The sequence below is a fragment of the Crocuta crocuta genome, unplaced genomic scaffold, assembly GCF_008692635.1.
Source record: "Crocuta crocuta isolate KB4526 unplaced genomic scaffold, BGI_CrCroc_1.0 scaffold32, whole genome shotgun sequence".
In the NCBI taxonomy this organism is placed as follows: domain Eukaryota; kingdom Metazoa; phylum Chordata; class Mammalia; order Carnivora; family Hyaenidae; genus Crocuta; species Crocuta crocuta.
Genome location: NW_027529424.1, coordinates 7,449,704 through 7,476,240, shown reverse-complemented (window position 1 = coordinate 7,476,240; position 26,537 = coordinate 7,449,704). Strand labels below are relative to the sequence as shown.

Below are 26,537 nucleotides of genomic sequence, written 5' to 3'. Positions count from 1 at the left end.
TTTTAGTCCTCGGTCTTCCTTCAGAGTATAGAATGTTCTTATGTTCCATGTTCTCACTCTCCCTACCTCAGAAAGTAAGAGAGAGTCATTCACTTGTTAGCTTTCCAGTCTTAAAAATATTTTGGTGGCAGCATTTTAAAGATGCTCCCTTTATCCAAGACATAAATCAAACGGTCAGAATGCCAAGCACTGTTACATGCAGCCCGTGAAATAGTGAGGGACAGAAATAGCTTTGTTCTGCCCTTTAGACCAGCCCACCTTGTAAGGTAAACTACATGTAGAGACGGTGCCCATAAAAAGATCTTGAACTCTTAGAAGTAGGAGGTCAGGGGTGCCTGGGTGGCTCAGTCGGTTAAGCGTCCAGCTTCGGCTCAGGTCATGATCTCACGGTTCGTGGGTTCAAGCCCCGCGTCAAGCTCTGTGCTGGCAGCCAGCTCAGAGCCTGGAGCCTGCTTAAGATTCTGCGTCTCCCTCTCTCTCTGACCCTCCCCTGCTCATGCTGTCTCTCTCTCTCTCTCTCTCAGAAATAAATAAAAACATTTAAAAATTTTAAAAGAAGAAGAAGAAGTAAAAGGTCAAATGTCAGGACTTGGGTGATGCACACAAGCATATTCTGTTCTGAGGGAGTCCGTGGGCTGTGCTAGATGGAATCATGGCTCTGGAAACAGATGCCAGATGTAGGTTCAGTCTGGATCCCCTTCTGTCCTCATATCCCTGGATGTAGCTGTGGATACACCTGTACCAATCCCTGCTGTGGCAGTTGAACTCCTGGCCCCGAAATGTGGTTGATTCTTAAGGATGGGAAATCATGTTCTATTTGACTCTTTATTCCTAGGATCTGATAGAGTGCTTGCCCCGGCGGACTTCAGAAGATACTCAGGAGATGAGTGAGTGAGTGGATGGATGGATGGATGGATGGATGGATGGGTGGATAAATAAGGAGTGAATGAATGAGTAATAGCAATAGTGAGTCACTTCAAGGAACGTTACAGTAAATAGGCTCGTATCCAGATAGACAGAAAGGTGTTTTTTGAAAAACAATGCATTTTAAACAAACCCTTTCATATTTGTTAATACAAGAGGAATCTATTATAAAAACAGCAGGATGCATAAACTAAGAAGAAAATAGGAAAGTCTGGGTCGTAGTTGCTAGAAATTTCTCCATGTATATTTCTTTAAAAAAAAATCACGAGAACTCTAGTTTTAACTACAGTTAATTTTGGGTGAAATACAAGCAGATAGAATTTCATTGGCCCTATATTTAAAGTGGAGAAATGCAAGTACAGCTCCTGCCTATTTTGAGGCCATGCCACTAACTGTCAAAGCTGCATGTGTCTGTGTAGTTAAGGAGATAAAAACCTTTCAGTGCTGTATGAGAACAAGTTCCTTTCCCCCCCTAATTTCCACGAGCTTTTTAGATTACAGTGTTTCTTTAAAGACATTTATTATTCTAGTTAGAAAGATATTTTAGTTCAAGTCAATATTTAGAGTAGTTTAGGATTAACCCATTAAAACCCCTTTTGGTGTGTTCAGGCCTTGTTTAAGCCTTGTAGGTTTTGTTCGAGAGGTTTGGTAAACAAGCATGTTTTTCCATTACTCCCCTGGGAAATGTAGGAAGTCTGGATGCTTTATTTGTGTCATTGATGGAGGGACATTGGAGTGGAGTTTGTGGTATCTCCCTCATTCGCATCTACAGCTGTGACATTTTAGAAAGATGGACATTAACACGGACCCGTCTTCTCTCAGATACATCAGGACAAGAGAACTTGACGGTTTTTCTGCCATCAGGCACACACTGAAGGAAAACATTAATTTGGTGAAACTGAGTGAAGGGTATTTGTGAGTTCTTTTTAATGTTCTTAGAACTTTTCTATAGGTTTGAAATTATTTCAAATTAAAAACTTAGAGGAGTGCCTGCGTGGCTCATTCAGATGAGCTTCCAACTTTTGGATTTGGCTCAGGTCGTGATCTCATGATTCATGAGATCTAGCCCTGCATCAGACTCTGCACTGAGCATGGAGCCTGCTTAGGATTCTGTCTGTCTCTCTCTGTCTCTCTCACTCACTCACTCACTCTCTCTCCAAAATAAGATTTTTTTAAAAAGTTAAAAAATAATTTTACAATCAAATGTTGACGTGGAGTCATTGATTGTTTAAATGAGAAGACTCCGATCTCTGAGAGATCTCCCCCTCCCTCTTTTTTCCGTACCTTCTTAGACAGTCTGCTACCAGTTACGTATCTCTTTTGAATTGTGTTTCTGACTATGGTGATAAATTTGTGCTGAGTCATTCACATTATTTCCCATCATTTCCCCTTTTTGACAAATGGAAAGCATACCACGTATGCAAAGCATTTGACAGAATGAGAAGTTACTTTTTAATATGGTGCGGTTTCCCTTAGATTGAATTATAGCCTTTACGTTTTAGTGAATTTATGTGAAGAATAAGGTTGTCAATAGTGGACATGAACCTTTACCAGAAACTTGACATTTTTTTGAAAATAAAGGTTCCCATTACTGGTTTAAGTATAGTTCTTCATATGTCTTTTTTTCTTATTGTCAGTATCTTTTTTTTTTTTTTTTACTCCTAGAAGTATAGGAGTTATATCATAATTTATGGTATTCTTTGGAGAATGACAGTACTAATGGTCAGTTATAACAGATATCATCATTTTGAATAAATATTCACACAAAGGATAATCAAAAGTCTTATCACTGTTGACATTAGCCAAATTTTAACACAAGCAGAATTGAAAATACCAGTTTTGTAAATCATTCCTTATCATACCTTTAGCAGCATGAACATGAATACTTCTCCAGAGCTCGCTTCCCTTACTAAAATATCTGTTATCCTTAAAAAGTGTCCCCAGCAGCTCTGGGCTGCTTTCATTACAGGATAGTTATTAGGACAGATGGCAGAGGTGATACACACTTGACCTGTATAGATGTGAACTCTGGACGTGGGCTCTTCTATGGTTTTCCAGAGATTATAGTGAAATGACTTGAGTTTGTTTGTTTGTTTGTTTGTTTGTTTTAATCTTCTCAAAAAGGATTGCAGGGTTAAGTTGACAATGTATAGCTCTGTTATTGGCCAGCATTATTATCTAGCAGTTTGAAAATTGAACTCTAATTACTTATTCTAGCAAATAAATAAATAGATAAATAGTCCCGTTCTGGGGACTACCTTCATTAGAGTAATCCCTCTGCCCTCCCAGCGCGTCCTCCCAAGGCCTTCTCTGGGGGACTGACTCTCCCAGAGCCATCCAGAGCCAGATTGAGCTCCAGAGTTAGGAGAACAAGGACTCCTTCGGCGTATTCTACAGGCCCGTTGTGCTGCCCAGGCTCAGCTTCCTCTTTCTGCTCTGGCAACGTGGGGATTTATGAACCCTGGTCAGGTAGGAGTAGGTTCTTTGGAAGCTAGAAATACAACAGTAATAAGTACTGTAAAAATTTTTTATTCATTCACTCAGAGACTACCCCAAAGTGGTTCTCTTTCTAATTTTTTCATACATTTGCCTGTTAGCAGTTGAGCGGATTTGAAGTCTTTCTTGTCATTTTGATAAAGATAGGGCTGTTCAAACCTCCCGAATAGTGTAGATCTAGGACAGGAGTCTGGAAACTTCCCTGCGAAGGGCCAGATAGTAAATCTTCTAGCCTTTCTTTGTTGCTTGTAGAACCAGAATGAATAGAATAGAGCCCAAAGTCGGGGGTGGGGTGGGAGATGGCCACTTCTCGTTGCTAAGAAAAAGCGTCACGGAAGAGGGAACATTTGATCGGTGGCTAAGAAGAGATGGTGCCTGGCGAGGGGAGCTGCATGTACAGAGGCGCGGAAGTGAGACACAGCAGCGTGTCCTCGAGCCACCGCTGATCAGTCCACGCGCTGGCCTGGCCAAGTGCTCAGGAAGGAGTCAGGTGGCGGCACGCCATAGAGGTGGTGCTGGGGCAATGGGATTGATTTTACCCTTTAGAATACTGGTTTTCTCCTTGCTGTAGCCTCACAACAAAAGCTTTTGTGGCTGCTTAGCATGTAAGATAGAGACCCATACAGGTGACGGTTCCATTTAATAGAGAATAGGGTACCCCGTATCCACTGTGCAGTGCTTCAAAAGAGGGTCCGAAGAACTCTCGGGCTCCAAGGGCATCCTTTTACAAAGTAGAAACCAATGGAAGGCTCTTAAGATGTGAAGTCTCCCAGGGCGCCTGCCCCAGCTCAGTCAGTGGAGTGGGCAACTTGTGATCTCAGGGTTGTGAGTTTGAACCCCATGTCAGATATAGAGATTACTTTTTTAAAAAATCTTTTAAAAGAAATGCAAGAAGGCACCTGGGTGGCTTAATTAAGTGTCTGACTTCAGCTCAGGTCATGATCTTGCCATCTGTGGGTTCGAGCCCCGCATCAGGCTCCATGGGGACAGCTCAGAGCCTGGAGCCTGCTTCGTATTCTGTGTCTCCCTCTCTCTCCGGCCCTCCCCCACTAGCATGGTCTCAGAAGATCTGTGTGAGGCAATGTGAAAGATGGGACTGGAGCTGGAGGCATAGAGACTAGTGAGAAGTACAGAGAAGAGGCACCAGGGATTTGAACTAAGGAGCTAAGGATAGTAGCTGCAGGGAGAGCACATTAAAGGAAATGCAGTAGGAAATTGTGTCCACAGTGTGGAAATGGAGAAAAAGGAAAGAAGTCTGGAATGATGCTTCTGACTTAGTTACCTGGACAGATGATAGTGTCATTCTTAAGTAATGCTAACAGTAATTATGTCTCAGATTTGTCTTGTGCTAGACATCATTAACTATTCACCCAACTCTGTGTCTAGGGATTGAGCTAATTAATAATCATCTTCTCTATTTCTTTATTTCTGTTAATGACTGCATTGCTCACTCACCGGGGCTCAGAGCCTTAAAATGGTATTTGACTCCTTCCTCCACTCTTAGACCCAATCATTTGTTAGAGTCCGTTCATTCTGTCTTCAGAACGTCATCTACCTCCATTGCTTCCTTTTGTTACTCCTATACTGTTCCGACCCTGTTGTCACTTACCTACAGCATTTCGGTAACTTCGAACTCATCACCTCTCCATTATTACATTACGTCCCATCCGTCACCTGTGGTCCTGCTGGAATAATTTGTTCACATATACCCTGTGATTTGTCTTCCTTGTCTAAAAATCTTCCCTAGATCCAAACTACCCATAGACTAAAGATCGTTTAGTTTTTCTGGAACTCAAAAGCTTCAAGGATCTGGATGCAGCCTTAGGGAGCTCACTTTGTGCTCGTCCCTATCTTGCACCCTGCTCGCCAGACAAATTATTCCCTGGTTTTTACACACTTCCTGTGTTCCATCGCCACCTCTTTGTCATCTGTTCCTCCATCCTGTACTTACCATTCCTGGGCTCGAAATACCCAGAGCACTGCCTGATTATAAAGTCTTCCTTAGATCTTTAACATCGCTGTAATCTGTTTCTGTTTGAACTGCTGGAGCTCTTCTGTCTTACGGTGCTGATCGCTTTCTCTGTGCTCTACACATATATTGTGTCCCCCCGCTGAACCGTAATATGCTTAGCTAATACGTGTAGAAAGAAATAATGTGATCCTAAAGCAACTCGGTCAAGTAGGCAGGTCAAGTAACATTAGCCCCTTTTGAAAGGTCAGGAAATAGGCCGAAGGGGTTAAGAGATTGCCTCAGGCCTATTGTCTGTAGTGCCAGAATGCTAGCGGAAACACCATCTTTCTAATGTCAAAGCCACTGTGTATGCCATTTGCACCATACCGGCTCTCAAAGTGCTGACGTCAGCAAGCAGAATAGAAGACCTCAGTAGCATATGAATCATATCCAGGTTGGAGGCTTGCGTTTTCTAAACTCCCAGAATTAACATTTGTTATTAATATTTTGTCCTCAAAATATGTATTTTTTTGGTCATTTCTTAGGATAGGAGTCTTATAATAATCCATCCCTTGATCTTTAGAGATAATGTATGTGTGTGGGGAGGTGGTGGGTGCACATACACAAGAGGGGGAAGGAAAAGAAAGACAGTATTCAGTCAGGTTAGGGAGAGAATTCAGGAAGCAGGAGACCAAGTGTCTGTATATCTGCTGTCCCCAATCGCCACTCTTCCAGGAAGGATGGCGTGCAAGTTTGGGAGATCCTTAAAGATTTACCACTTGAGTCTCTACACACTGTCCACAAATTTCTTTCTTTCCTAGAAATCACGTCTGAAGCATTGTTCTCATTTGTTAGGATTTCTAAAACGCTCCAGTAACACCTCTTTTCTTTTCCCTCTCCAGAAGAAGAAGAAGAGCAGGTGCCCACCGACGGCGGCACGTCAGCAGAAGCCATGCAGGTTCCCTTGGAAGAAGATGATGAATTGGAGGAGGAGGAGATTATTAATGATGAGAATTTCCTGGGTAAGAGACCGTTGGACAGTCCTGAAGCCGAGGAAATGCCAGCCGTCAAGCGACCGCGGCTCCTAAGCACGAAAGGGGACACCCTGGATGTAGTATTACTGGAAGCTCGAGAGCCCCTCAGCTCGATAAATACCCAGAAGATCCCACCAATGCTTTCTCCAGTCCACGTACAGGACAGTACAGACCTAGCACCTCCGTCACCAGAGCCACCAATGTTGGCTCCAGTCGCAAAATCACAAATGCCAAACACAAAACCATTAGAAGCAAAATCATTTACACCTAAAGCCAAGACTAAAACTAGTTCTCCGGGACAGAAGACTAAATCACCTAAAACTTCTCAGTCACCAGCAATGGTCGGAAGTCCTATTCGTTCACCAAAAACTGTATCCAAAGAGAAGAAGTCTCCCGGACGCTCTAAGAGCCCCAAAAGCCCCAAGAGCCCCAAGGTGATGACCCATGTTCCCCAGGTACCTGTCAGACCCGAAACACCAAACAGGACTCCTTCCGCTACCGTAAGTGAAAAACTTAGTAAAGACACACTTCAGGTAAAACAAATACAGACGCCCCCGGATGCCGGCAAACTCAACAGTGAGAATCAGCCGAAGAAGGCGGTCGTGACGGACAGAACGATCGACGACTCCATCAATGCCGTGATTGCACGGGCTTGCGCAGAACGAGAGCCAGACCCTTTCGAGTTTTCTTCGGGATCCGAATCCGAAGGAGACATTTTCACCAGCCCTAAGAGGATCTCGGGCACAGAATGTACGACTCCAAAAGCCTCCACCTCCTCCAACAATCTCCCTAAGTCAGGGTCCACCCCTCTGCCTCTGTTGGGAGGGGCTTCAAGTTCCGACAATTCATGGACCATGGACGCGTCCATCGATGAGGTTGTGCGGAAGGCAAAGATGGGGGCGCCCACAAACGTGCCTCCCGGCTTCCCCTACATCTCCTCTCCTTCGGTCTCCCCTCCCACCCCGGAACCTCTGCACAAGGTGTACGAGGAGAAGGCCAAGCTGCCTTCGTCCATGGAGGTCAAGAAGAAGTTGAAAAAGGAACTGAAGACCAAAATGAAAAAGAAAGAGAAGCAGAGAGATAAGGAGAGGGAAAGAGACAAAAGCAAGGAGAAAAGTAAGGAGAAGGATAAAGCGAAGGAGAAGGAGAAGGAGAGCACCAAGGAAGCCAGGTACCCGTGGAAGGAATTCCTTAAAGATGAAGAGCCGGACCCCTATAAGTTTAAAATAAAAGAATTTGAGGACGTCGATGCGAAAGTGAGGTTGAAAGACGGGATGGTGCGGAAGGACAGAGACAAGCATAAGGATAAGAAGAAAGACAGAGACAAAGGCAGGAGGGATAAAGATAAGAGAGACCGAGAAAAGGTTAAAGACAAAGGGCGGGAAGAGAAGCTTCGAGCACCCGCGGCCCCCCTAGGGGTGCCCCCCAGGGACGCAGCCCTGCCCTTGTTCAGCCCCGCGGCGGCCGCCAGGGTCCCGGCCGGGCTGCCCGCCTTGTCCTCCATGCTGCCCGAGAAACTGTTTGAGGAGAAAGAGAAACCGAAGGAGAAAGAAAGGAAAAAGGACAAAAAGGAAAAGAAGAAGAAGAAAGAGAAAGAGAAGGAAAAGGAGAAGAAAGAGAAGGAAAGGGAGAGAGAGAAGAGGGAGAGAGAGAAGAGAGAGAAAGAGAAGGAGAAACACAAGCATGAAAAAGTAAGCACTTTCCCATTTCTGGCCCTGTCTGCCCACCGTCTGGTGGAAACTCGCAGGTGCACAACGCCGGCAGTTAGGTCTGCGTTTCGGATGCAAGTCGCCCGTAAGTTAGCCAGGAAGAGATGGGTAATGTGGTTGTAGAACTGAATTTTAATTCTAAGACCCACAAACTTGTAATCAAGCCCACTCCGTGCTGAAAAATGTTAACAAATTCATAGCCTAAGAGGAATCTAATCGCAGACTATAAACTCTCTTAATTAAACATGCTAACGAATCCCTGGCAATTAAAAAAAAAAAAAATCTGTAATGTTAAACTATACATAGTACTTTTCTAATTATCAGGTGTACTGCACACTATCTTGTGCCCAAATATTTTATACCCCAGCCTCCACCCGCCGTCCCCCGCAAAAAAGACAGCATCCATTTTTCTAGGAGCATGCACAACCATGGCTCTATTTTACAAAGATGGCCAGGCCCATGAGCTCTCTCCTTAAGGACTCCCGTTTCCTGTAGGTGAGCCGTGTTTCCTTGTGTTTAAGGTTATGACCATGTGCTGCTTTCTGCAGCACCTCTTATCCTTCTGTTTTCTGCTTTAATAAGATTAGGACATGTTTCTGAGTATCTGGGCCGATCGGGCAGCCTGGTTGGTGGGCAGAAAATAATTCCAGATATTTTATGATGTAAGTAAATCAGACTTCCCTAGAGTACAGCCAGAGAAACCCATCTATATCCCGCAGTTTTTTGTAGAAACTGGGACCCTGAGCCTTTGGGCACAGCATGTGACCTCTGCTCTTTACGGCCCTGCTCCTCAGCTCATGCTTCTTGCATGACCGTGGTTTGACTGGTTGGTTGGAAGATTTCTTTTGAACTTTCTTTAAAATTTTTTAATGTTTTTTTATTTATTTCTGAGAGAGAGAGAGACAGCGTGAGCAGGGGAGGTCAGAGAGAGAGGGAGATACAGAATCTGAAACAGGCTCCAGGCTCTGAGCGTGCTGTCAGCACAGAGCCCGACGCAGGGCTCGAACCCACAAACCATGAGATCATGACCTGAGCCAAAGTCAGACGCTCAGCCGACTGAGCCCCCCAGGCGCCCCTCAACTTTCTTTAAAAAGTGTCTCCGTCTTCCTGGTGGGATCCACACCGATTCCAGGAGATCCTTCCCCCGCCTTCCAGAAGCAGCCCTCTTGGAGGCTGGCCAGGAAATTATCCCCGGTCATGTTTTCCATATTGTAAGATAAGATATATTTCACATCCGGCAGATCTATTACCGGTATTTTTGCAATGTTTTTAAAAGTTCAAACTTACCTAGAAAAATTAGATTAGCTGACAGGCAGTAATGGCAACTCTCACATTTTTTCTGCCTAACTTTGTTCTTTTTCTGTCCCCCGTGGCTACTCTAAAATATAAAGAAATAGGATGGAAATTCCGATATTAATAACTGAACATCAGCAAGCTAACAAGACACAGAAAGCCAACTCTTGTGTCCATTTTAAAAACCATCTTATCATCTCAGGGCTCATACGCAGCTCCTGGCACTCCCGCCTACCATGTTTTCTCCTCCTAACACACCTGTGACTGAGGCCCAGCACGCATACTGTCGTCCCCCTCTGTGGATGAGAAACTGGGTCTGAGTGAGTGACCTGTCCAAGATCAAGGGCACACAGCCAGTGAAAGCCAGGTCATTGACACAGAGATTCTCGTCACGGTTTCGAAACGTCTACTGCTCGGGCTCCGTTGCCTGGAGCAGGCCCTCAGGAGGCCACGCGGGGTGCCATCCCCTTCATTCCCGCCTTAACTCGGCAAAGCCAGTGGGGTTGCTTCAGCGGCTGCCATGAATTTGAGTAGAGCCCATCAGATTAGATGTATCACGGCAGTCCTGACCTTTCCCCGGCTTCTAGCTGACTTCAGGAAAGAAAGGTCCCTCCGACTCCCTGAGGTGAAGCCTCCGTTACGAGCTGCTAGATTGCACCTAACAGAAGGCCGCAAGCCCTTGTAACGCTTTCGGTGGGCTACGGCTCAGGGAAAGGACAAAAGATTAAAACGTGCAACAGTTGGCTGTCTTCTAAGGCCTTTAAAAATAATAAACAGAATCGTCTCCCGAGTTAAACCTGAGTTCAAATCCTGACTTCTTTTAGCTGTAAGACACTGAGCAAGTTGCTTTTGAGGCTTAAGGGAGATTACATCGGAGATGTGCTCAGTACTGTATCTGGCACATAAGTGAGTGCCCAGGAAACGGAGATGATGCTGACGGTGGACGCAAGTGATACTATTTCACTATGAATCCACCCGTAAAATGTAGAAACATTGGACCCGACTGGCTAACTCACATACGACAGGCGGAGTCAGCTTTGCCTACCGTGCTGAAAAATCATTCCTTCTTCCCTGGCACCTTTTAAAGTTTAGCACTTCGTGCAGATAGGAAAGGATAAAAGCTCGTGCAGCCCAGGCCGAGACCTCTGACAAGGCAGGGAAACGGAGATGTTAACGCAAACCTTGACTTCTCCTTTCCCAGCTCCTCTTAATCCTCCCCAAGCAGCAGGCCACACGAGTAGATGAAGGTGTACCTGAAAGTGGGTTACATAGGCTTTAAGAATTCCCTTACACATCCACAGACCAAAATAAGGCACATCTTAGCCTCCCCGAGAAGATGCCTTCTCACAGGAATGAGGGCCACAGGGTCCCTCCTCCTCACCCTGACCGTCCCCCAGGAGCCAGCCTCACACACATTGACCCACATCAGCGAACGAGGGCATTCTTTTGATAAAAACATCTCCCCATGTAGACCTTACCTCCCTATAAACCTTTCACCAACCACACCCACAGTTTTCAATACAAGAACCAATGAAGATACCGTTCATTAGACTGAGATCTGCATGGTAAGTTGAAGGAGCCTTGGGCTTGAAATCCAGCATGTCTGAGTTAAGATCCCAAGTGTGTTTTTTAGTTTCTTTACTCCCTCGGTGCTTCATCTTTATTTAAAGTAGGGACATGGTAACTCACTTGTTGAAAAGCAGCAAAACAGGCAGTAGTTAATATTTATTGAGTAATTACTGTAGGCTTAACACCATGTAAACACTACCTGTAAGTTTAATTTCTTACCACAACTCTGTAAGGTAGAGACCATCATTGATAACACTTCAAGATGAGAAACTGAGGCCTAGAGAGATTCATAAAGTTGCCCATGATCACACACCTCATAAGTATTTAAGCAGGAGCCATGATTTCAGCCCAGGCTGTGAGATCCTTATAATTGATGTTCTTAACCACTATACTTTCCTACATTAAATAAAAAATGGGTTAATTGAAATAATGTGTGGAAGGCACCTTTCTTAGTGGTCATCATCAGGAGGAAAGATCATCTTTCTAGAAGTGATAATCATCCAGAATATAGTGATTTATGCACAGTTTTTGTTCCCCTTTATGTGCAATAGTATGCAATAGTCAAGGTGAGTGGTCTGATCTTTCACCTCTTTAAAAGAGAACCACACTAATTGTTTATGGAAAATGTGTTCACAGCGGTTATACTGAGTGGTCACAAACATGATCATAGTAGCTTTAGCAGTGATGAAGCTAATGGTTAGTACATTTCAGAGCAGTTACAATCTCCATTTCTGTTTGTCGATGTATGTACTACATGACTTAATTTAGTAACCGTGGGTTTTTGAAGTTTCGATGAATGTTACAGGACTACTTTAATTAAACTTTACTCTCAGTATTTTAAGTGTTTTTTGGAAGGAGGAGTGCTGTGGAAAAAAAAAAATGTCTCATTATTTGCTAGTGGAATTGGGCAGTCCTACACATAACCTGATATAAGACAGAAGCCAAAATCCATCTGTCAGATTTGGAAACACATTTTTAGGCTCTTGAGTATGATCTGAGAAGGCATGGTAAAGTTCCATCCAAAAAGTGACGATGTGACAGCCTGCAGGCAAATCGGCCCAGTGCTGGCCCAGTCAGATCATGGGCTTTGGCCATCAGGCTGATGGGGCTCTGAATTCTAGCTCCACCCCTTCATAGTTCTGCACCAGCCTCCTCAATCCTCTCGGGCCTTCCTGCTATGTCTCCATCCAGTCCTGGGAAGAGACTGCATCCTCATAGTATTGGTTACCTCTGCTTAAAAACAATAATTTCGTAGCTTCTCCAAGACAGTTTTGGCTTATAAAGGCCTTCTTTTCTGCCCTCTCATAGAAAACTCTAAGTGAAGACCAGTTGGTGTCATTTAAGGTGACTCTCCAGAATTTCATTACAACTAACCAATAATGATGATCAGCCCCCAGATAATTGAGAGCTGCTTGTAGTGAAAAGTTCGTAAGTTCCAAAAAGGATTCCCCCAGTTGTTATCCTACTGATTGACTTTGATGGTACTTTGAGCTGACATCAGCTATTGGGTGAACTAACTCAGACAGTAAATGGTACTAGTCACCGCTGGTTACTGGGTGTGTGCAAGCGCCAGGCCTGGCCCGAATTTGACTGATGAATCCTGCCAACAGCCCAGCGGGGTTGGTGGTGTCGCTCCTGTTTTGAGTTGAGGACACTGCACAGAAAGGTTGAGTAGCTTTGCTGTAGTTGGTGGGTGGAGGAGCTGGGTGTGTCTGAGCAACGGCCCCAGACTGCCTTCTCCTCCAGTCACCCCCCACGGAGCTGATGGGAGGGACGAACATGGCTTCACGCTCGGAGTAAGGTGACATTGTGATCTTAGAAGATTTTAGTCCCTGAAGAGACCCTAGGGAGCTCCTACTCACCGGCCATATTTTCGAGCATGAGCAGCAGAGGTCCTCTGCACTTTAATGACCTCAGGAATAGGCACAGTTAAAATGTTCCATGTGTTGTTAATCTGTCCCCAAATCCATTAGCATTTGCCCTCAAATAATCTTTTATTGAATTAAAATAGTTTATTATATAGAGAATGACAGATAGTCTTGCTGAATGTGTGCCTGTAACCAAAGGTTGTCACTATTTTCCCTTCTGTTGAGATTGTGGTACTCACTTCCAGCCTTTTCTCATCAGCTCCCCTGATTAGCTAGGGAAATCGAATATTTCTATTTCAGTATATTGAACGGTCCAGTACAAAGGGGGAATTATTCCCTTCCTGTTTCTTGTATCTGTGTGTTCCAAGAGGAAACCAGCAACTTGACATTTACACAAGTGTTTGACTCTAGATGCTTACCGGAGGCCGTCTCCAGGTTCGTGCGAATGAACGTGAGCGCGTGCTGAAAGCCTGCGGTCTGTTTCAGTCGTCCTTGCTGGTTCCCCCCGTCACGCTTGGCCAAACCAGAGAACTTCCGCTTGTCTCTTGCGTATCTTAAACTGTTTATCNACTCTCCAGAATTTCATTACAACTAACCAATAATGATGATCAGCCCCCAGATAATTGAGAGCTGCTTGTAGTGAAAAGTTCGTAAGTTCCAAAAAGGATTCCCCCAGTTGTTATCCTACTGATTGACTTTGATGGTACTTTGAGCTGACATCAGCTATTGGGTGAACTAACTCAGACAGTAAATGGTACTAGTCACCGCTGGTTACTGGGTGTGTGCAAGCGCCAGGCCTGGCCCGAATTTGACTGATGAATCCTGCCAACAGCCCGGCGGGGTTGGTGGTGTCGCTCCTGTTTTGAGTTGAGGACACTGCACAGAAAGGTTGAGTAGCTTTGCTGTAGTTGGTGGGTGGAGGAGCTGGGTGTGTCTGAGCAACGGCCCCAGACTGCCTTCTCCTCCAGTCACCCCCCACGGAGCTGATGGGAGGGACGAACATGGCTTCACGCTCGGAGTAAGGTGACATTGTGATCTTAGAAGATTTTAGTCCCTGAAGAGACCCTAGGGAGCTCCTACTCACCGGCCATATTTTCGAGCATGAGCAGCAGAGGTCCTCTGCACTTTAATGACCTCAGGAATAGGCACAGTTAAAATGTTCCATGTGTTGTTAATCTGTCCCCAAATCCATTAGCATTTGCCCTCAAATAATCTTTTATTGAATTAAAATAGTTTATTATATAGAGAATGACAGATAGTCTTGCTGAATGTGTGCCTGTAACCAAAGGTTGTCACTATTTTCCCTTCTGTTGAGATTGTGGTACTCACTTCCAGCCTTTTCTCATCAGCTCCCCTGATTAGCTAGGGAAATCGAATATTTCTATTTCAGTATATTGAACGGTCCAGTACAAAGGGGGAATTATTCCCTTCCTGTTTCTCGTATCTGTGTGTTGCAAGAGGAAACCAGCAACTTGACATTTACACAAGTGTTTGACTCTGTAGATGCTTACCGGAGGCCGTCTCCAGGTTCGTGCGCATGAAGGTGAGCGCGTACTGAAAGCCTGCGGTCTGTTTCAGTCGTCCTTGCTGGTTCCCCCCGTCACGCTTGGCCAAACCAGAGAACTTCCGCTTGTCTCTTGCGTATCTTAAACTGTTTATCAGTATTTAGAATATGTTTCTAAATTGAATTACTGTAGAGACCTCAGTTGGTAAGAAAGACAACAGAGTGCTTACCGGCCATCATAATTCTGCAACCAGAATATTAGGTGATCAAAATTAGCTCTTCACCAGTGCTGTTTCTGAGTATTTTCCTGGGACGTTAGCACAGATGGAGATCTGATGTAGCATTCACAGAACTTGCTGCTACCCTGTCTCGCACACATACATTTTTTTTTTTAATGAAAGAAGTTTAACGTTGAAAAAATAGAAAATAAAAACTTGGCCAGATTATATTGACAAAGCTGCCCATTACCTTTGCAGAAAGTCCCTGTCAGAAGATAAACTTTAAAGCTGGAATGCATGAAAGAGTTCCAAGATAGAATTTAAATTTAAACTGATTCTTTATAGATAAGCTTTTTAAAAATCCACCTCTTTGCTTCAAGTCAGGATTTTAAAAATAAATTTCCCCTTTAAATCTCTTGAGCGATTTTCATTTTTTGCAAGGCCGCACTGCTGGTGTCCTGGAAAAATGGAGAGTTAGAGCTTTATCAGTTGGTGCCCTGAGGTATGTGGCAAAGAAGCTAAATCCTTGAAGATTAGCAAAAAAAATGCAGCACATGGCAATAAGGGGCTTATATGACTACTAGTATTAGTTCAGGTGAAAGCAGTATTGCTTATACATAAAACTGGACAAATCCAGTGACAATGTATTTTTAGTTAGCTACAAAGGAGTCTTCTATTACTGGACTTTGCTCTTTTTGGTGGATTGGGAAGCTTAGTAATCCACTGTAAATGCTCTGTGCGCCCCAATTCTCAGCTCACTCTCAAGTGCAGTGCTTTTATTTTAACCCTTAGACGCTCATGTCGTCCCCAGATTTTGGCTTCGTGCCATTAGAAGATGGCACTAGGCGTAAGGTGTAAGTAATTGAGAGAATTGTCATTTCGTTTATGGATTTCTGGGAAAGGACACGCGAGAAATTACTCTGTGAATGCAGGAGATGTCTTTGTTTTTATTTTTGGTAATCTTCTTGGGTAAAGTTAATGTAAACAAAAGTCTGATAAGAAGTTTTAACTTAGAAACTGTATTTCCTGTATCTGTATTAGCATCCACGTTTATCTTTTTCCGTACCTGCTTGAGCATTATCTCTAAGTTAAATGTTAAGTTAGGCTTCTTCAAGAATGAAACTCAGGGTTCAAGTATTTGTAGGTAGGATTACTGTGTGTCCTGGTTTGCCCGGGACAGTGCCAGTTTACACACTTTTTGTGGTGTCAGTCGTAGCTCCCACCTTATCTCCCAAAGGTGTCTCTGGTTGATGTAGTCGCCTTAATTACGGGAAAAATTTGGAACTGAGGTAACAGGCTCGCAAGTTTACAAAATACCTTTTGTCCTCAGAGCACGGATATACCGTTTTTCATTGGATTTACAAAATATATCTGTTTTTGTTTGCTCATTTTTTTACATTTTGTGCCATTTAACTTTTTAAACCAGTAGGTCCTAAGTAAACCATGCCTTGATTCTTTTACTCTGACGAGTTACTTAAGACATTATCAAAAACCCAGCCAGTTGAGTTGGGTGGAGCCAAGGCCAAAGTCAACCACAGTTTCCACGTAAACTAGTTAGCCTTCTGTAGAGAAAGAGTATTTTACCGCCAGCCCTAGCCATCTCACAGATATGTGTCGTTCATCTTACAGAGAATGGGAGTAGCTGGCTCCACGTAAGATGTCAGCATTACCAGCAAAAAGGACTCAGAATGTGAGGCAGGGAGTCAAGGAGCAGCACGAGAGAGCCGAGGCTGAATTTAGTGTCAGGAGGCCTACCTATACAGCATTTATTTACTGTCTTTTTAAACTCTGGGCAAACCACTTAATCCTTCTAGGCCCCAGTGCTTGGGGATGGTAATAGCTTCCACGCCCACCTTACAGCGCTTGATGAGCAAATGGGATCCCGAATACGGGATGCACTTGGTGCTGAGTTGTGATTCTTGTGTGTGTAGTGTGGTGACAGCAGTCCACCAAACTACAATGCAAAGCATAATAATAGTATGCTTGTGAATGATAGTAAAGATTTTTTCAAGGTAGAACAGCTTTATTTTTAAGTCAGGCTTAAGAAAAGGTTAAGTGCTTGATTAATAGTATTGCGGGCTGAAGGAAGGTGGAATATTACTCTTCACTTATGACCACGCAGCCCTGAAGTTCTTAAGAAATACAGCAACTTTATGCCGTTGTCCGTCCTCAGAAACAAAACAACTGAATCCAGTCCCAGTTCTGCTGTTTGTGTGACCTTAGAAGAGAAACAGGAAGAGGGAAAATGGTGGCTGCAGACTTGACCCAGTTTCCCTGTAAAACCGATGCGGTAATACCTACCCCACATGTTTGTTAAAAAGCCCCTATGGGGACATCTGAAAGATACCCATCCACAATGCCTGGCAAATACTAAGTGGTTTAAAATGTGCGTTTGGATGTATTTGTCAGTTCTTCCACAGAAACTACGGAAAGGTGAGGAAAATAGAGAAATCTGAATGGTTTACAAAATAGACCAAACTATTGGTTTTCAGGTTTGGTTAGATAAGGAACTCTTTGTTACAAAAGGAGTAGGGAAAGTGGGTGCAAACCCTAGCTAGTTACCCCGGGGTCTTGCTCTGACCTACCCCGGTGACCCTTGGTCTCCTAAGGCCTTAAAGAAGACCACTGAACGGGACGCACTGGCCAAAGAACTGGGCAAATGGAGGAGACATTTGTTAAAAGTGAGACCGTTTGGAGGCTCGGGTTTGTATAGGGAAGTTGGCAAGTTCAAGTTTAGATGTGGTGAGATGAAATATCTAGTTGATGTTTAGTTGAAAATGTGTTCGGTAGCAGTGTTCTATTCTGGTCTTAAGCTCAAGTAGCGCTAGTCTAGAGAGGGAGGTTTTGAAGGCGTGATGTCTGTGGAACCTACGATTGAAGCCATGGACATGGATGGGCTCAGTGAGGAAAGTGAGGACTGGCAAAGGGGCCACGGAAGGTCAGGCCATCGTAGAGGAGGAGGAAGAGGTGTGGTGAGACCCACAGTGGAAAACGTACCAGGACATCAGGAAATGATTGGTGTCGGGGAGTGTGGTATAAGCGGCCTGGCTGGGACAGAGAGCAGATTGGAGTGGGTTGAGGAATGAGTCCGTGAAGACAGATACAGTAAGGTGAGGCTGAAAAAAAGGAGAGCTTGTCAGTGAGATGCTGAAGGGCAGGCAGGACATTTAAGCACAAGTTGAGCACATTTTTTAAATTTTTTTTAATGTTTATTTTTTTTTAATGTTTTATTTATTTCTGAGAGAGAGAGGGACACACAGAATCCGAAGCAGGCTCCAGGCTCTGAGCTGGTCTCAAACCCACGAACCGTGAGATCATGACCTGAGCTGAAGTTGGACATTTAACTGACCAAGCCCCCCGGGGGTCCCAAGTTGAGCACATTTAAAAGCTAGAAGGAAATAAAGGAACTGCAGAGTTGAGGATGCCTGGGTAAGGAGGATGTTTCCTTCAAAGACTGGAGGACATGGCCAAGTACAGTTGTAGAGAAGTTTGTAGGTCAGGGGTTCAAGAAGCTCTCCTGCCTGGCCAGTCTCGGTGGTTTTTCCTATGGAGTTTGAGGGGCAGAAGAGGAAAGGAAATCACCAGAGAGGTCTTGGCTTGGAAGAGGTAAGGGTATGACATCATTGCTTCAGATAAATTCTTTAAATGTATCTTAAGCACTCAGTCCCTGTGACAGACACTATGAAGCAGCAATAAACGCAACAGGTGCGGTCTCTGCCCTTACCTAACATAGCTGCTAATCCAAATAAACAGGTAGCGTTGAAGGCACAGATGGACTTGGAGTTTCTGACGGTAGATGTTTACATCATCTTTAAAATTTTCTTTGAAGTTACTCAGTGCCCTTGAAGATGATTTTAGATTGATCCTGGGTGAACAGTGAAATAACCAAGGGACAGAGAGTTCAGTGTGCTTGTACTTGTTAACTCAGTAAGTATCTGAGTGCCTCCTACGTGCCAGGCACTGTTCAAGAGAGTGGTCGAGAGGTGCCTGGGTGGCTCAGTTGGTTAAGCATCTGACTCTTGATTTCGGTTCAGGTCATGATCTCACAGTTTGTGAGATGGAGCCCCACGTTGGGCTCTGCATTGACAGCACAGAGCCTGCTTGGGATTCTCTCCTCTCTCTCTCTCTCTCTCTCTCTCTCTCTCTCTCTCTCTCTGCCCCTCTCCCTGCTCATGCTCTCTCTCTCTCTCTCTCAAAATAAATAAATATTTAAAAAGAGAGAGAGAATGGTTGAAATCACAGATCTTGATGTGATATTGGATTTAAAAAAAATCAAAGGGGATAGGTAAAAACACATGAAAACATAGTAACTTTGATCAATGTGCAGTAGAGTAATTAGATAGGTCATATATTGAGCATTATGTCATATATTCATTCCCCTTCAAAACTACCACACTGTCCTAGTATTTAATTCTTGGGTTTGAAATGTCTAAGTCAGTGGTTTGCAGCTAGCTGTCCCAGGGACCAGCAGCGGAGTGGTGGCAGATTGCAGTTCCCCACGACCAGGGAAGTTTAACATCAGGCAGTGCCCACACACTTCCGTTCCCCCAAACAACCGTCCCACCAAAAATGCCAGCAAAACACCTATTGACAAACTCAGACGTAGATGGTAACTTGAACTACAGAGCGTCTGTTCCATTTACTCATTCAAAATACTGAACCATGGTCTCCTCAGACCAACCATCATGAGGAACCCCTGTATCATCAGACTTGATTCCCTTTCTATTTGCTCCAATATTTGTGAAGATATTAAACTTATCCATCAGTCATTGCCTTCACTACAAATCCTAGTATATGGTTCTTATACAGAATTTCGGGTCTGTTTGCCACCAGCCAGAAAAACGGAGCAATTGCACTTGGTGTTTCCATTTTCTTATATGGTAATGCAGACTTAAGATGGGTTTTTTGTTTTTGAAGTTCCATAAATAGGTGCATTTTATCTTATAGTGGAGATATCATTGCATTTTTTTCTATTTCCATTTAGTCTGGCAATTACATAAGTGTCCACCAAATGATCTCGATGACAGTTTTTCTCTAAAACCTCTAACAGTAAACTGCAAGAAATTAAGCACGACGAGGAAGATAGAAAAATAACTCCCTCGCTTCATAAAGTGATTCAAGTTTGTGGAATTTCTCACAACGCCAGATAGCCTTTGGTTGTTGAGAACCAAAAACAAAATCGCCCAGAGTGTCCTTGCATCTAGCATTTTAGCCACGTTTGAGGCTTAACCTGGCCTGTGAGGTTTGTGAAGGTGAGGCAGTAGGAGAAGAGGTGGGCAGCATTTCACTGAAAATGCATTTAACGCTCATGTAATAACTCCAACAGATAAAAGTGGAATCCGTGCCGGCTGCCCCCAGTCCCGTCATCCCCCGGCTGACGCTGCGAGTTGGAGCTGGCCAAGACAAGATGTAAGTACAAACGCTGTCCATTAGAGTGAATTAAGTTGAACTTACCCTTCTCCGTGCGCTCATGATGGGCTTAGAGCTCTAACCTTTTCCAGGTATGAACGTGGAGGGTCAAGCTGTATTTTGAGAAGTCTTCACTTTTCAAGTTGCGTTGGTGTCTTCCTCAGAGTAACTGTGTATTGCTTTACTTGACATGCAGGATCCCCTCTTTCTTGTTCTTTTTCTCTTTTTGGAAGACATGACATCATGTCTGCGTAATTCTTAAGGTCCTGGCTATCTGAGAAGGAAGAAACCATATATAGGGCAGACTAACTGGTGGCTGTCATGTTCCACCTGCTCAAATCATTCTCTAATCACCGGGACAAAGAACGGATATTCTCACGGTTTTATTCTCTACCTAAAAACAAAGATACTGCCACCCAAAGGCTTGGTGAAGTCTTAATTATGTGCTTGCTTGTTTGTTTGTTTAAGAGAGAGCTGGAAATGTAAACCCCATGATCACTATTGGTCTTCATTCTCACAGAATCATTCTATCAGCTCACCCTTCTTTGAAGTAAATTAGTTGGCTGTGGTTTTTTTTCCACTCATTTTTAGGATATGAATTAAAGCCTCCAACACTCTTACGTGATTTTAATAAGGTGGTAAAACATTGATTTATTTTTGTATATTATGTTAAAAGCCATTCTTATTCTAAAAATCATACTGTATATCATTTAAATGAATTCTAGGAGCTATAAGTACTAGTTTACAACCTTGTTTTTTACCATAAGCCTGAAAATGGATTCATTTAAATTGCAATGAAATATTGTGTAGAAAATAGGCTTACAGGGCCTTTGTCCTTCAGATGTTAGCCGTGATAATGAGGGTAGAAGCCATGACCTTCTGTGGTAGGTAGAGTAGGCGACACAACATATGCTCTGTGTTCTCTGTGGTTCATTCCTTCTTAAGAGTGTGTGTGCGTTTCATGCTGCTGCTTCTGCCGATTCCAGACGAAATCCACTGCAAAAGTCCAAGGTCATTACTCGGAATGGTGGCGTAGAGGCAGATGTGGTCCTCTAGGAAAGTGTGTGTTCTTTTCAAGATTGAAAGAAGAAAATAGTTCCTCCTTTTCCTACGTGAATTATCTGCAGAATTCCCACATTGCCCTTTTTGGTTTTATCAGTAGAAGCCTAGACAGTGGGTGGTAGTGTCACTGACAGGTTTAGACAGTATAACAAAAATACTGTGGATTCGGCTCTTTTTTTAACCAGATACTCTTACACTCCGTGCTCTCTCTTTTACCTATAAAAATTTGAATAATGTCCTCCTCTCTCAACCAGTAGAGGACAGAAGGCTGATTGATTAGCAAGGAGACCCAACCAAAGTAGCTACTGATACCATCTTTTTGAAAATTCTATGTTGGGCTCTTTCCTCTACAGGCAAGATATTCTTATTTTTCATTCAACAAATGCTTTTACTAGTTCACATTTATTACTATTTTCTCAGTAACTCACCATGACCTAATCTTTACTTCCGTAAGAGTTTGGCTTGCTCAGTCCCTTTAAGGTTTGTAAAAAGACTTTGGTAATAATATTCATCTCATCCACCCTTAAGCATCTTTCATTCATTCTGTTGACTATTTTTCTCCTCTCAATAAACCAGTCATACACTTAAGATTTGGGGAAATATGAAAAATAGATCCTGTTACCCTGGACCAGATCGTCCAGTATTAGGGAAATTGTAATACTCGGACATTCTAGGCAAATTGCTCATGAAAGTATAACATTATATAATATGTGTACCTTCAGATATTTAGGTAAATAACACCCATGTCATATGAATGATTAATCATTTGACCAGAGTCAGGCACAAGGAGATGCTTATAATGAACAAAGGAATAAATGAATTGAAATAGATTACCTTTTAAAATAAGAGAGAAAAAGAGGCCCACGTCACCTAGTAATAGGATTTTATGTAAAATATATCTTAATCAATAGTGTTTTGTTTTTTTTTTAATTCAAATCAAGGATCCCGCACGCTGTGGTCCATGCGCCAAACCAGTGTTTGTTTGGCTCACAAGCCAAGAATGGTTGACAAAAGTTAAAAGAAGAATCTTTTATGACACATGAAAATTATGTGAAATTAAAAGTGATCTTTTATTGTTGTAGCATAAGGGTATATGGCTCATTCCATGGCAGTAATAATGGAGAAGAGGAAGGAGATGGGTACAGATGTGCCTTTACTTAGTCTGTACGCACGCGGGGCTCTGGTGTGCTTTTGAAGTGAAATTAACGAGCAGAGGAGGCTGCAGAAAGGGGGGCTTAAGTAGTCCGGGGGAAGGGGCTGTTTATTGCTGAGGACCAGGCAGAGGATAGAATCTTTTGAAATTGTGGGAAAAGGGAAAAGCTTTACAGGGCTCAAATTATACCCTCTCAGTGGAAGATTTTTAAGACAATATTTAGTTTCAAATTTTCCTATGTAAGGAAGATCTTGTGCCCTTGATCCAGGAAAGTACTTTGAGGTTAGATTATTTCCTCTCTTTTCTGCTGTTGCTCCTCTTAGCAAGATGGGTACCTTGTTTTTGCCTTCCTTTAACGTGCCTGGAGCCTATATTTACGGGAAGTCCAGTACCTCCGCCAGAGAGCGTTAACATTCAAGGACTGCACTTTCCTTTAACACGCCCCCCAGTAAGGGGCACCCAGAGCTGCCCTTCGTCAGGAACAAAGATGGAAGTAGAAGTCTACCCCCAAAATCCCAGTCTGTGCACCGGTGCAGTTAGTGAGTAGTGCGGCCGGGAAGAAGCAGCATGAAGGTAGCCCGGCCCCACCTCACGGTCAAGTGAGTGTCAGCTTCCTAGGAACAGCTGCCTGGGGCTGTGTCGATGAGGACCGTGAGGCCACACTGGTACTTGGGGACGGTGACGGGACAGGCCAGGGGCAGCACGGTTGCCGCGCTGTTTGCCTTCCCAGTCTTCGCACTCACCGAGTCCGTTTATTTTGAGCAAGCGAGGAAGAATAGCTGACTTACGGTGTTCAGTCATTTGTTCATTTCTACGAAGGAGACAGAGCAGAGCACCGCACTGGCGTATCTGGGGGCGGGTCCGGAAAGCCAGGGCCCAGCGGGACCTGCAGCTCTTCAAAGTGTAAATGCGGGGCTGGCTCTCTTGTTAAAGCTCAAGATTCCGGGAAAGGAGCTTCTCATTAAAATGATAATTTTGGGGCGCCTGGGTGGCTTAGTCGGTTAAGTGTCCGACTTTCGCTTAGGTCATGATCTCGCGGTTCGTGGGTTCGAGCCCCGCGTCGGGCTCTGTGCTGACGGCCAGCTCAGAGCCTGGAGGCTGCTTCGGATTCTGTGTGTGTCTCTCTCTCTTTTCCCCTTCCCTGCTCGTGCCCTGTTTCTCTCTGTCCAAAATAAACACTAAAAACTGATTTTACTAAAACATTTTTATTTAAAAAAAATTTTTAATGTTTATTTTTGAGAGAGAGAGAGAGAGAGAGAGAGATGCTAGTGGGGGAGGGGCAGAGAGAGACAGAGACAAGAATCCAAAGCAGACTCCAGGCTCTGAGCTATCAGCACAGAGCCTGACAGCGGGGCTTAAACTCAAGAAGTGGTAAGGTCATGACCTGAGCTAAAGTCAGATGCTCAACTGACTGAGCCACCCAGGCACCCGTACTAAATTATTTTTAAAGAAAATAAGCATTTTGGGGCACCTGGGTAGCTCAGTCAGCTAAGTATCTGACTCTTGGTTTCAGTTCAGGTCATGATCTTACGGTCTGTGGGTTCAAGCCCCGTGTTGGGCTCTGTGCTGATAGTGTGGAACCTACTTGGGATTCTGCCTCTTTCTCTCTCTCTCTGCTCCTCCCCTGCTTGTGCTTTCTCTCTCTCTAAGTAAATAAATGAACTTCTAAAAAAACTCCTTTAAAAAAAAGAAAATAAGCATTTAATACTTTAAAATGTAGCCAGATTTAGCTGAAAGACATTTAACAGGATGAAGCATGTGTAGTGGTTTGAGTGATGAGTTCTTTAGACAAATAATAGCAGATGGTTTTTATCCTATTTTCTGCATTTTCCCTCTTTATGTGAAACATTGTTTATTTATATATAACTTTTTTTCCAGTCTAAACAAACTTACAGTGCCTTAAAGAGAGAACATTAACTCAAAGAGAGAACAATAAAATTACTAGACAGTAGAAATAGGAAACTAATCCCAAGAAGAAAAAGAAGCAGATGATTGTGTGTCAGATACTAGGAGTATGGCTTCCTAGCAATCAGGGCAAAAAGTCAAATAACCGTTTTAAAAAGGAAGGTACCTCTTAGTTTCTCAAGAGAGAGGAAGTTCTTCAAGGCACCAAATTTAAAACTTTATTTCCATGTGGATCCAGAGGAGAAAACTGTCTTCACCCCCACTTTGACAGCTGGCCGCGAAGACAGTTTCTGTTGGACTATTTCTTGCAGCAGAGCTGTAGCCTAGTAGCACAACTCCATGAAGAAGACTCTGGAAAGAATTCTTCTGGTCTCTAGTCGAAACGCTTGTATTTTTGTTTTGTGTTTATCAAGACTCCTAGTTCCAAATAACAGAAACCCAAACGAGCCTAAAGGGACAGAGGAAAAGGGGGGTATTTGACGTTAGGTGAGGCGGGCTCCAGGTTCAAAAAGTATCATTAGGACTCTGCTCACTTTCTTGTACCCCGTCTCGCCACTGGATGGTGACAGACAGGGCGCAGGTCCCCCGAGGCTGGCCTGGTGCTCAGGGTCAGCACCCCTGGTGAACCCCTCCCCCTCTCCTGCTCCCGCTACCAGGTCTCACCAGGGCCTGGCCGGGGGCTGCCTGGAGACAGCCTGTCAGAAGGGACAGCGGTAATCCCGGAGGGCAGGGAGGGCGAGGGGCAGGCAGAAATCACGGGTACATTTTATGGAAGACAAGGCAGGGGTCATTCGTGTTTTTATGAAAGCATGCCGAGGTGGCAGGCTTACAAACAAACAAAAAACGATCCTTTAGAAGTCAAGTTCAAGTTCAGGAACATTTCAGAGCCTCATCCTGTCAGATGTGGAGGACCTTCTGCTTTTCTACTTTAAATTTATTTTCTTTCCAATAAAACTGTCTGCTTTTAATTAAAAAAAAAAAAGAAGAAGAAGGAAAGAAAGAAAAAGATCGGAACATGTTGAAAGTTTTTTCTTGCCCTGGTTAGCCTGCCAGTGAAACTGAAACACTTCCTAGGTATTTCGCCCTTATTAGAAGCCAGGTAACAGGAGCAAAGACCCCCCCAAAAAAATCTTCAGAATAACTATATTTTCAAATTTATGGCAAACGACTGATTTTTAACGCTAGCGGAAAGTGCGGACATTACAGACGAAGGTCTCTAGGAGCGGAACAAGCAGTGCACACGCTGCGGGTCTTGCTACCTTCCTGCGCGTGGAAACTCAACGGACCCGAACCCCGGTGTCTGAGCCATCATTCCGAGGGGACACAGGCCACAGTTAAATTTTTCCTGTTCAGGTCTTCGGCCCTTTTCCGACTTTTCCAGACAAGGAGCCCTTGACCCCCGTCTCTTCCTCCCTCATGGTTGCTGACCTAAAATTACGATGAACTCTCCGAGTTTAATTTCCTCCCGGGCACGTCGTCGTTGACACCAAGCATGCAGTACGTGTAAGGAGAAGTACAGCGTGCTGTCCGAAAGCCCGTCCTCGGGTTTGGGGAAGTGCTTTTACTACACAGTAAAACAAGTGGAAAGATTATAATCACGGCATTTCCATCTCACTTGTAAACAATTACAGCCATTCGTACACGGATGCCACATTAGAGGACTTGAGGAAATTTACTGGATTCCATTCTAATGCAATTAGAGCTAATTTTGTTCTTTAAATGAATAAAAGGTCAGCTAGTAAATCTAGCTTATCTTGAGTCCAGGCTTCAATAAATTGTTTTATTTAATTTGTTGTAAAAGATCTTATCCTTAATGGGCCTAGGTCTTATTAGTTCACTTAGGTTTTAAAATATTTATGACCACCTTTTGAGATATGATTTGAATGATAGTTGGAAAGTTTCTCTCTGCAATGTTATCAAGGCCCAAGATCACTAATTGAGTGAATATAGGAAGGTACTTAAGATTTGTTATCTAGAAAAAGCTGATGTGAACTTCCAGAATTTCAGTGTTCTTTAACCTGTGACAGGCAGAGATAATTTAGCTATATCATGGTAACCTTTTGGATACAATCTGGCTATAATTTTCCCTACAGATCAAACTACTCACACTTCTGGTGTTTAAAGAGTCCGCACCTGCTAATGGAGGCACCTAGGCACTCACTGCTACTGACAGCGACACAGAGAATTTAAATTGGTCGCATTCTACTCTTCCCTGTCGCTGTATGGGGCCTACTATGAAAGTAGTGGCATAAAGACTCTGGAGGCCTCGTGTAATGTTTCTTCTTCTCCGTCCGCCCTCCGCCGCTGACGCCTAGGAGATGGATCATCGCGTCGCGGCCGGACTTCCGTGATTTAGAATGTTGCAGCTTGAAAACGCTGCGGTTGCCAGAGTCCTAACACGCGGGTGGAAGGGTGGGGCCCCGTGTGCGGCCGAGGCCGGGG

The 26,537-nt window shown here is 43.9% G+C and overlaps 1 protein-coding gene and 1 long non-coding RNA gene across 3 annotated transcripts in view; one reads left to right on the top strand and one right to left on the bottom strand.

The window, feature by feature from the left end:
* The window catches only part of TAF3 (TATA-box binding protein associated factor 3), a 171,692-nt gene that overhangs the window by 118,929 nt on the left and 26,226 nt on the right, over nucleotides 1-26,537 (top strand). The window contains exons 3-4 of the mRNA XM_077758406.1: nucleotides 6,274-8,096; nucleotides 19,893-19,975. Coding sequence (XP_077614532.1) covers nucleotides 6,274-8,096; nucleotides 19,893-19,975 — 1,906 coding nt within the window. The remainder of the gene's footprint in view (nucleotides 1-6,273; nucleotides 8,097-19,892; nucleotides 19,976-26,537) is intronic.
* LOC144227004 (uncharacterized) lies at nucleotides 25,238-26,405 on the bottom strand. Of its 2 annotated transcripts, none has more exons than XR_013333820.1 (2): nucleotides 26,203-26,405; nucleotides 25,238-25,659 (listed from the first exon to the last, which is right to left on the bottom strand). It is a non-coding gene; the product is annotated as an uncharacterized LOC144227004 (long non-coding RNA). The 2 variants fall into 2 exon arrangements; XR_013333819.1 differs by having other exon boundaries at nucleotides 26,229-26,405.